Below are 11190 nucleotides of genomic sequence, written 5' to 3' on the forward strand. Positions count from 1 at the left end.
CAGAGGCTTGGGGCTTGGATGCCCCCGGGTTTTGCTTGCCTGCAGCCCAAGGCCCCAGAGGCAAGGCAGGGAGGATGCAAGGGCAAGGGGCTCAGCCTCTAGCCCGGGGATCAAATGCAGCCTTTGGAGTCAAGGCATCAGGCCGTGAGGCTCCCCAGAGGGCGGGTAATGTGGTGGGGAAACCAGCAACCACCCCCGCTACAGCCAGGCCACCGGACCGCGAGGCGAGAGGGAGGGAGGAGCGCTCTCTCTAGCCAGGAGGGCGCATGCGCAGCTCGCCAGGTCCAGCCCCCCCATTCCAGGCCTACAACTCCCGTCATGCCTCTCTCCTCCTGCTCCGTTGGTTCGCGCCATAAATGGGCCAATCGCCTGTGCTGTTGTTGGTAGGGCCGCGCCCAATAAGAACGTGGCTGTTGTGGCGGCGGGAAGAGCGGCCGTTTGGAAGCGCCGGTGAGTGGTTTGCTGAGCAGCTGGTGGCGGCCGGTCCCTGAACTGCGGCGCGCGAGCGGCGGCTGCCCCGGACAGAGCCGCCGCGGAGCGGGGCAGCCGTCCCCGCAGGGAGAGCTGGAGCCGGCCCGTCCCCGGGACCCTCCGTGCGCTGGCTCGGGGGACGTCGCTCCCTGCCCCGCCCGTGCCCTGGGACGGGCGCAGGACCGGGCTCCGGGGCGCTGCCGCCGGTGCTGTGCCAGCCCGACGTGTCCTGCTTCGTCTGGAGTCTAACCAGGGTAGGGCCGGGGTCCAGCCCGGTCCAGGAACTGGGGACGTGCCTGTCCCGTTTCTCAGAGGTGCCATGAGCTTGGCGAGCACAGACAGTAGGGCACTAGAGCAGCAGGTACCAGGCCATGCAGTCTCCTCGTCCTTGAGGCTGCAGTCAGTAGATCAGGGTGGATAAAAATCAACGATTTTTAAAGAAGAGCTTTAAAAAGCTGATTTAAAAAAAAAAAATTAAATCCGGCTTGTTTTGTTAAACTACTTTATTAAAAAAACTTATAAAGATAGTTTTAATTTAAAATAAGTTAACACTCAAAGATATCATCATGGAATAGGGATTATGGCTTCTAATTATATACTATCTGAGACGACATTTTAATGTAACCTTTTTAGAAGTTTTATATATGGGTCACAACAGGCCATGGACTATATTAGGGGCCCAATCTTATGGGGTTCCCAGAGGCTCCTCTGTAGATGAGTAAAGATTAAAGAAAACCATTCTACCCAATGGGACTCAGTGCTCAGTCTAGAAGTTCCCACTAAGCATCTCTGTGAAGCTTAGGTTCAGTTCCCACACTGGATTTGTCTCCAGAGATCATAGGCAAACAAAGTTCTTTGAGTAAATGTGATATCTTTTATTAGTCCAACTAAATAGTTGGAAGATTGTTCTTTGCAAGAGTTTGGGCACAAATGCCCTTCAGGTATAGGGAGAAGTTGTTGTCTCCAGACATGACATCCTTGTTCGCAGTATATGGAGATGAGAGAGAACAGACCTAATTACCCATTCATCAGCCCTATTGTCTCTGCAAGTTTATGTATACACAATCAAGACTTGCACTTTCTATAGAAGTGCAAAGTTTCAAAAAATTAAATGGATAAAGGATATCAAATAACAAGAATGCATTTTTTTGTAGAAAATGATTAACTCAAGGCTTCCTGACCAGTGATTTAAATCTATTTAACTTAATGTGTCTGTGTCAGGGTGGATTTGATTTGAAAAACAGAGCGACCCCTTTGTGAACAGCATTGTGACACCTCGAGCCATTCTGGACTCCACTGTTTCATGCAATTCAGTTTTTCTCAGAAAGCCAGCTTGAATTCCCTGTCCTTGAGTGTTCAGAACTGTTCTGCTGGGTTTGGGGTTTTTGTTGTTTTTTGTTTTTTGGGGGGGGGGGGAGGGGAGGTTTGCTGGTAAATAACCAGGGTTAAGCCACACAGCACATGTATTTTATTGCTAAAGCAGCATGCTTAGTCTGAACAGTAGTAAATATGTAGGACTTGATAGGCAAAACAGTGCACTGGATATGTGAGGGCTCAAGTTAAGGGATGACCGCTAAAGCGTCCTCCCTTTTGCAAAGTGCAGCTCTGAGCACTTCACAGCTGAAAAGTGAATGTAAAAGTGGCTTTTTAGAGTCCTGTATTTCATGCCTTTATCTCATTACACATCAAATCTGTTCAACCTTTTTACAAGTAGAAAAGAAAAAAAAAAACAAACCTTTTCCCCTCCCTTTTCACTCTTCCTACTGCCATAAATTTCCTAAAATCTGAAAGTGAAACAGGATTCTTTCTGGTTTGTACATTGTCTGCAGTTAAGGATCCTGAAATGTGAATTTGGGTTTCTCTTCTATCGATAATCTAAAGTAGTTTATTATAAAACTCTGTTTTTGATTTAGTGTGAAAAACATAAGTTAATTTGGGCCTTGATTCAGTAGAAATGTATGAGTACAGTGATTGGTTCCAGTGAAGACCTTTTTAGGACTATACACAGCACACAAAATCAAGTACCTGCATGGGGTTTTGCCAGTAAAGCTTTAGGGTAGTGGTGCATGGTATAGTTCTCTATGATATTCAATACTGTGGCCTAACTTTTTGAAAAAAAACCTGATAGTAAAGGTTCCGAAATTTAAGGGTAGCAGCATTTAAAGCATTAGGCTGTATCAGGGATAAAAAAAACCCCCAAAACCTCTCTCAAGATTTTTCTGCTATGCCTTATATATTGTGTTATGTTTTTATGCCTACTGTAGCACTATGTCCCAGATAAAAACAGAAGATGAACTGATTCTTTTTGAAAGAGAAATAAAAGAGTTTTGGACCAAGTTCAAAAGCATCTGTGGTTGTGAACAGATCAATCAGACTCTTGTACTAAGAGATTCCTGCAAAGAGTCCATAAAAACACTTTCAGGTACAACATTTACATCTTCACATTACTACTAAATTCAATTTTCTTTCTTCAGTTTCCTTTCATTGTCTAAAATAAATGTTTTTATTTCAGAGAAATGGTCCAGAAAATTAAAAGAAGGTGATCTGATGATTGATAAGATTCAGGAGTACACAGCTGGTACAGTATGGGGGTTTATTTATAGCTTTTAACTTTTCTAGAATGAAATCATGTGTTGGTAAAACAGTTAAACAGAATATTTCTAGTCTAAATGCTTTCTCCAACATAATGCGAGTTCTGCAAAACAGAAATAGCAGAAGAATTATGTTGAGAGGAATTAATATTTTAAAACTGAATTGAATACCTTTTCTCTTGTACAACATAGAGTATTTTGCCCTAACAAGAAATGAGTAGAAAATACCTTGCACTCAGTCTTACAGGAAAGGTACACAAGGTCTAGTTACTTTGGTGAAGAAACAAAAACTAACTCGCCTGTGAAAGATAACATAATTTCTGTGAGATATCTGGGCACCGCTTCTTTCCCCATGGTCAGAGGGCACAGTGAACATGTAAATTCAGGATTACCGCATTTATTTGAATCTAAGATGACCTGGAATTCAAGACAACCTCCAATAATAAGATTTGGTACATAGAAAACTTATGAATTTGTCATAATTTTCCATGTATAGAATCTTATTATTGGAGGGTCATCTTTTAATTCATCCCTTCCACTGCTGCAGGGGGAGCATGCAGTGGGGAGGTCAAACAGTTTGTTTCCTGATTGTGCTTGCCCCCTACAGCCTCTGTACCTCCTTCCCCTCTCCTCCCCTTCCATCAGCCTCTGCTCCATGCTGGTAGGCTCTGTCCTCCGTTTTAGTCTGATCACTGAGCATGGGCCCAGACCAGCCTCATAGCACCTGTGTGTGCTGCTGCTACAGGGCCAGGCTGTGGCTGTGTTCAGTGCCCCAAAACTAGAATGGAGATCAAGGCTGTTGGCATACAGCAAGGGTAAGAGGGGGAGGAAGAGAGACAGGCAGGGGACCAGAGGCTGCTTGGGGGAGGGGAGGAGAGGGGGAAGAGGCGTCAGGGGGAATGGCAGGGCACACAGGTAGCAGGGTGTGGCTGGAGGCAGGGGGCAAGCAGGGGCTGGACCACCTGTTCCCCCCCCCCCCTGCCCTTGCACTCAATTTTAAGACACCCCCCCCCCCCCATGTTAAATGGGGTGGGGGGAGCACTTAATTTTAGAGTTGAGTAAATACAGTAACTCATTCATTTGAGCTTAATTATTCACCTTCAAATGTTGGAACTAAAATTTGCAACTTAATTGGCAATTAATATCTGTACATCATGTCAGTGGAGACATCTAATGAAGCCACAGTGTTAAAATGACAGGAAGCCTAAAGCTGTGCAATTCTGTCGCTGAAAATAAGCCAACTAGAATGTGTGGATAGTCATGAGGTACCAGAATGCCTCCACTTAGAATTTTTTTGTGGCTTTTCATCTAAGCATGTAACCAGAACAGATCAGATTTTATATTTGTACTTGATGTTCTTGGGAGAAAGTCTGCCTCCTACACACAGTATATATGTGTATAAGCGTTTCTTAGACTGGGGACTTATTTAGCTAAGCATTAATTGTAAATATTTGGGTTTACTCTTCTCACAGAAATCCTTCAAGAGAACAAATGCATTGCAGAAAAACAAGAAAACTTGGCACAAACAAAATCCAAAATTAAGCAGGAAGAAGAACAAAGGAAAGACTTGATGGAGAGCATCAGATTGCTTAAGGAAGAGTTGATTAGAAAAAAGGAAAGTAAGTTGTAGAGCTGATAAGTCTCCAAAACACTTAAGATGTGAAATCACCTAAGTGTTTGCGGGTGGCTTTGCTTTAGAGCAATAGATGAACATACATATTTAGAGTTGGTACTTTGGTGCTGCCATGGTATAGATATTAATTATTTGGGATGCAAGGATAATGTGCTGTGTTTGAAGCATTATATATGTAAATATTCCATTATTAAGGGAACAATGAATTGAAACAAATCCTGTAATTTCTCAATTTAATAAGCAGTATATTTTTGTAATTGGCAACTACATCAACAATGCTTTCAACAGCTGAGTATATTATAGCAACTTTTTATTGTTAAGATAGCTTTCAGAAACAAACAGGCTAGAGTGCAAAAAGCTTGAACTGCTCAGAGTAAAATGAATAGAAATAGCATAGCTGTCAAGAACTAGAAATTTCTTTTTTTTTTTTACCAGAGGAAAAATGCTAACAAACTCATTCTTGGCAAAATTTTCTGTTCTAAAAATTTGTTTTTAAATGCTTTCCTTTTGCTTACTGTAGCTCTTTAATACATTTTAGTTTTGTCCTCTAAAAACAAGGCCGCTAAGGAGAGGGTGGAAAGACTATGTAAATCTAAAGCACTGTTTGAAGAGCGGCTTGCATTAGAAATACGCAGAATTCATGGTAAGTTTTCCTGTCAATTTGTACTCTTTCAGTGGGATTGTTGCTGGATTAAATATGAAGATCACCTAGTGAACACATTGTCTCCTGTTACATAAGCATAAAGGAATTTAAGCCTCACTTCAAACAAAAGTCTAAACTTACCAAACCAAGTTAAAACCCTGGACTGTGTTGTGTTTGATCATACTGCTTCTTTTAAAGTGGATTTTTAAGTCCCTTTATAGACTTTGTTTAAATGATTCTTTATACTTTGAGTCATTTCTTAACATACCTATTAATTGACTCACTCCAGTTCAGGGGTGGGCAAAGTCTGGACTGTGGGCTGGATTGGGCCTGCGGTGGATTCCATTTCCCAGCAGCCCCTGACTGCATTGCTGCAGCTGGTTTCCATGAAGACCCCAGAAGCAGCAGGACTGTGACAGTGCAGGGCTAGAGAGACTGGCTTAAGCAGTGCTGGCAGGGATGGGGCCAGGATCTTGGGATGGTGACAGCATGGGCCAGAGCCAAGGCAGAGCTACAGTCTGCTGTGTGCAGGCAGTAGATGGTAGTTCTGCCCTGGCTTCAGACCACCTTGTCGCCACTGCAAAATTCAGGCCCCAGAGCAGCTCCCAACCCAGCCATGTGCCTTGCCAGCGCTGCTTGGGCTGGTTTCCATGGAAACCCTATCACTGTCACGGCCCTGCTGCTCCTGGGGTCTCCATGGAAACCAGCCACAGTGATGCAGGCAGGGGCTCCTGTGAGTCTGGCCACCGGCCCAATCCACCATTTTCCCCATCTCTGCTCTAGTCCATTGGTGCCCAACATTTTTTGCCTAGTGGTCCACACTGGCAGTGCTCAGTCCGTCAGCAGTCCGATCCAGCCAGTGGTCTTGATACAATGCAAGCACTATCTGGCTGCGGGGGTGGCAGACAGGCTGGCCCTGTACAGAGAAAAGGGACATGGCCTAGCTGTGTGAGGAGGTGTAGCCAGGCCCTGACTCAGCCTCATGAGGGAGAGGGGGCATAGCCCACCCCCAGTGAGAAGGAAGAGGGTGTGGCTAGGCCTGAGCAAGGTGTGGGCATGGCCTGACCCCAACCTGGCACTGTGCAGAGTGCAGGGGGCCTGGTCTCAATCCAGAAGCAGAGGTTAAAGAGGGGGGCGTGGCCTGGTCCTACAGTGGAAGGGTGCATAGCTTGGCTTCAGCAGCTGTGCAAGGAATGGGGTTTAGGGATTTGGCAGGGGGGAGGGTGGCTGTATTAATGGCCACTGCTGCCCAGCTGCCTAATTTCTGGACCCATGGGGAGCTCTGCAAGCCAGATATGCTAGCCCTTTGGATCACATTTGGTCAGGTCAATTTCCCTGACAAGTTAGACACCATCATTCTCATCAGTAGAGAGAAAGATGGTTTATTAAAAAGTTGCATCTTGTGTATGTATATATGGTTAAACTCTCTGCTGTAGTATATTGACATGATTATGTATGTGTTTTGCTCAATCAAATATTCAGTGTGAAAGAAGTGTGTTGCCACTGTATATTGCAAATGACAGATTTTATCTCCCTGCCATAAAGTCTTACTGCTTCTGGCCACAAAGGTGCAATAAGATAAACAGCTATAAAACTTTCTGACAAAATAGTATTTACTGACTAAAATCTTTAAAGATTGGTAGAAATAAATAATTTAGATCATATAAATTAAAATGGATTTATACTAATACAACAGTAGTTTTATTTTGTGGTCTCACTCAAGCTGTACTTAACTGTCAAATAGGTAGAGGGGTATGCAAGTACTTCAGGCTCCAAATCTTATTTTCTGTTTTAAAAAATGAGAGAGAGGTGGTCAGATTCACTAAACGTGTCACTATTTTCAAAAATACATTTTAATTACTGACTTTGAACCACAGCTTACTCAATTGACCATCACTTAGTCTGATAAGGCAAGGTAATGGTTTGGCAGAAATCTTTTTCTCTTCTTGCTTTTAGGTGAACAATTGCAGTTCATATTCCGATGCATTGACCACAAAGATCCTGACAAGCCTTTCATATTCACTCTTTCCGTAAATGAGCAGGGAGAATATGAAGGTATGTGTTGATTTCAGCTAATCATTTTGTTTGCTTTTTAAATCGCTTTGCTTCTCATATGAAACGTTGTGAAATATACTTGGACATCTGTATGCTCACACTCTAGCACATTTAAATGAGTTAAAAAACTTCTGACTAGGCCTACAGATTACACCCAAAAAGTACCTTTCTTGTCCCCCCATTTCCTTTATTTTACTGGAAGTTTTCTTTCCCCTCCCCCTGCTGAAAATTCAAGCCTTTTCTGAGATCACCCAACCCAACTGTCTTCTTCATTAAGAGTTCATTGCTGCTTCTTTCCTTCCCTACCCAAAAGTCCTTGAGAATTAGTCTTTTATCCTCTTCTCCTTAAAGAATAATTCTGACATCTAGCTTTTAAGCAGTTGTTGCTGCTTACCCTGTATGCATAGGTTGTGGTAGTTGATGGAGGATTAAGTGTCTTTGTACCCTCAGGCTTTCTATACCACCATCACCTGTATGTGTCCATGAGAGACAGAAAAGATGGCTCTTTTATTCAGCCTAACTTACTGGCCAATGAGACAGGTGAAGGAAAGCTCTGAGGCACAGTCTGGATGCATTTTTCAGTCCTAGCTACTGTCTGTCCCCAGCCTTACAGAGTATAAAACCCAACACACACAGAAGTTTTGCTTATGAATGTAAAGGTACAATTCTTTACCAGTGCTTGGAGACGACCTAAATAGTGCTCTAAGCCTACTTATTTTCCCTTTTCAACTTTCCATAGGATGGCAAAACACAGAAAGATGTAGCCAGGATTAATAACAAATAGTTACAAATTAGAATTTTCCCTTGGCGCTGCCTTCCACACAACATGCATAAACCCTAGACTTGCTAGTTTCCTAAGAGTACATTTTTATTAAAAAGCAGAGAATAAGGGCCAAATTCTGTCTTGCCTTTTGTGCAAAAATGCTGGCATATATTCATTTGGCCTTAAATATCACTTTAAACAAATAGTGTTTGAATAGAAAAAATGAGGATGTTACTGTGTAATGGCTGTGTACAAGATGGGTGAATTAAAGTTTCCCCAGCTAAGGAAACAGCATTTTCTCAGAGTTTAGAAGCTGCTTTTTCCACTCAGAAGTGATTACTCCACTTTGCTTGAAGTTAATTGTCATAGTGTTCAAGAAAATGCCACACATCCCTCTGTATTTAATAATAAGGGATTTCTATTTTCAGTTTCAAATCTAAACTGCTCTCTTCCAAAATGTCTTGTAATCTTTCTCTCCTCCCCTACTACTCAACCTCTGTCTTTTGCTGAGCTACATCAGTCCACACACCTGCAGAGCAGCAGAAATGCTCAGGAATACATTGAAGGTTTTGAGTCAGGCAAGAAGTGCTGTGACAATCCAAGTAGCAGCAAAAGCAGTGGTACAAGGGGAAGAAGTAGGCACGAAAAAAGTGTGTCCTTGGACAAGGCCCCACTTTTTCCTTGCTAAAGGTTATTCTCTGGAAGTTTTAGACTTAAAATGGACAAACACTGTACTTGCAAAGGTAAAGAAAATGGTTAGGATGTTACTAAGACTTATCCAAATCTGAAAAAGAGACATTGTGAAATAATTGAGTCAAACTTTTCTTCTGGGTGAAAAATCTTGAGACTAAGGGATCAGTGTATGAATGGCTGCCTCCTTTTAAAATTAAAGTTTTCACATGTATTTTCTTCTAGTGGTATCCTGTTTTCCTCCACTGGACTGCATGGCAGACCTCCAGTTAAAAGTGAGAGAAACCAACAACTTCTCTGCATTTGTTGCCAATGTCAGAAAAGCTTTCACAGCTTTATCATATAAGTAATCTGTAACTGTATATATGTGCAAAACTGGCTTTATATCTCTCTTCCTGTCCCTGGGAGCATTCACAATTTTTTCCTGTTTCCATTAACCTAAAAGGAGAGCAAATATGCTTATACATGGTTTTTAATATTCTCTTTTCTAAATAAAGAAAAAAATGTTTTTGTAAATTATCCTTACCTAAAGGCATGTTGGTATTATTTCAAAAACAATGTAGTCTAGCAAATAGACTACATTCTTCTGGGGGAGACCTTGTTTCCCCTAGCGTGCCCTGGGATAACAAGGAATAACGGCCACAAGTTGTTGGAGAGTAGGTTTAGATTAGACATGCATAGGAACTACTTCACAGTTAGGGCGGCTAGGATCTGGAACCAGCTTCCAAGGGAAGTGGTGCTGGCTCCTACCCTGTGGGTCTTTAAGAAGTGGCTCGATGCCTACCTGGCTGGGGTCACTTGAGCCCAGTTTCCCTCCTGCCTGTCACAACCCAGTGATTTTGGTGCCTCGGCACGATGGAATTTTCCTGCCACATGAGAGCCTCTTGCAAAGCAAAGGTTTTCTGTTGCAGCAGAGAAACCCCGGTGCAAGAGAGTTCCCGCCATTCGAATGCAAATTTGTGTATGCTATTGGCCAGTTCTAAATTATTCCTACGTGGCGGCTAGTAATTGGCTTTCTAGCCGTTTAAAATTTTGTGCGACTTCTGCCCAAGTCGGAGAACTTTGAGCACGCTGCAGAGTGCTTCTAAAAGAGATCTGACTTGCGGCTGAGCTGATTGATAGACTGATCACTTATCGATTCTTCTCCCCGTCGCCGAGCGCAATCCCAGACGTACCCTTTCCCTGCCGGCTTGATTTGTGGACGGATGAGCTAGCCTGAGCCCTGCCAGCTGGAACAACTAACATAGTTGTTCAGATGACCGGACCGTCTGCGTCGCAGCTACAAGCGGCATAAGCAAAGTTTTGCAACCATTAAGCTTTGTATGCCTCTCTATTCACCAGCCCGCCCAACGAACGAATAATTATTAAATCACCTGGAGTCGGCTCTGGCTGTCCGAGACACTGCCTAGGCAGGGGGTTGGACTTGGAGATCTACAAGGTCCCTTCCGACCAAATCTGTTTGCTTATTTGCTTTTAAAATACTTCCTTAGTTAAATGCCTTTAGACATGTAGCATGGATTCAGTAGAACATAGCTAAGTTTGTCTTGTATTTTAGATAGGGTGCCCATACGGGACACTGTGAAGTCTGGCACACTACCCATCCCTCTGCAGGTTGCAGGGCGTCAATGGCTTGTTAATGATCCATTGTTCTTTACTTCAAAGGTGTTAACAATCACATGTGAAGTATCAATTAGTGCTAATGGCCATTCCACTAATCAGGCTAACCTATTTTAGGGCAACTTGGCTGTTTGGTAGGGGTTCTGATTTCACTGCTGCTCTGCCCCTGCACCTGCAACACTTGTTTTAATTTTCAGTGGTCGGCCAGGACCTGCCTCAGAAATCTGGGACACGTGGTCACCTTCTTTTTAGAGGCTCACCAAAAGAATCACAATGTAGCTATTAACAATGAGATGATATTTCTGTTCAGAAAGTCACCCAGAAAAAGAAGAGATGCACAACTAACTGCCACTTTTCTTTTAAGACTTGCAACAAGAACAAGTTTCACCTGATGAAGATCCTAAGTGTGTTGTGATAAAGATTTCACAAAACAGTCAAGTTGCACAAACGGTTGCATAGGGCAGATTGTTTATACCATATTTTCTTGCAAAATACCTACACCTTCCAGCAGGTGAGCAGGCTCAATATAGCTACATGGGGTTGAGATCAGGGCCAGCATGGAGTACCCAGCTTGGTATGTAGCCTCTTTCTCCCAAGCCCCTGGCCCATGTGCAGTCCCCCAGACCTGGCTTGCAGCTTACAAAGCCCCCAGACCTGGTGTGCAGCCCCAAAGATCCCAGACCTCAACCACTTACCATACTCTGAGGTATGGTCTTTGTTCCTTCTT

The 11190-nt window shown here is 43.3% G+C and overlaps 1 protein-coding gene across 2 annotated transcripts; it reads left to right on the plus strand.

Annotated features, from left to right (window-relative positions):
• Positions 1-345: 345 nt before the first annotated feature.
• On the plus strand, positions 346-9371 carry SPC25 (SPC25 component of NDC80 kinetochore complex). Of its 2 annotated transcripts, none has more exons than XM_006264248.3 (7): positions 346-450; positions 2736-2893; positions 2984-3049; positions 4535-4681; positions 5234-5338; positions 7295-7393; positions 9072-9371. In XM_006264248.3, exons 2-7 carry the CDS (start codon positions 2740-2742, stop codon positions 9194-9196), a joined length of 696 nt encoding a protein of 231 aa, XP_006264310.1. In that variant the 5' UTR covers positions 346-450; positions 2736-2739; the 3' UTR covers positions 9197-9371. The 2 variants fall into 2 exon arrangements, with proteins under 2 accessions (XP_006264310.1, XP_019335734.1); XM_019480189.2 differs by lacking the exon at positions 346-450 and adding an exon at positions 504-725.
• Positions 9372-11190: the final 1819 nt, after the last annotated feature.

This window comes from Alligator mississippiensis, chromosome 4, assembly GCF_030867095.1.
Source record: "Alligator mississippiensis isolate rAllMis1 chromosome 4, rAllMis1, whole genome shotgun sequence".
NCBI lineage: Eukaryota > Metazoa > Chordata > Crocodylia > Alligatoridae > Alligator > Alligator mississippiensis.

Coding starts and splice junctions, on each gene's coding strand:
- SPC25 (XM_006264248.3), top strand. CDS start 2,740: ATGTCCCAGATAAAAACAGAAGATGAACTGATTCTTTTTGAAAGAGAA. Junction 5,339..7,294: donor AGAAATACGCAGAATTCATG/GTAAGTTTTCCT, acceptor TCTTGCTTTTAG/GTGAACAATTGCAGTTCATA. Junction 7,394..9,071: donor TGAGCAGGGAGAATATGAAG/GTATGTGTTGAT, acceptor ATTTTCTTCTAG/TGGTATCCTGTTTTCCTCCA.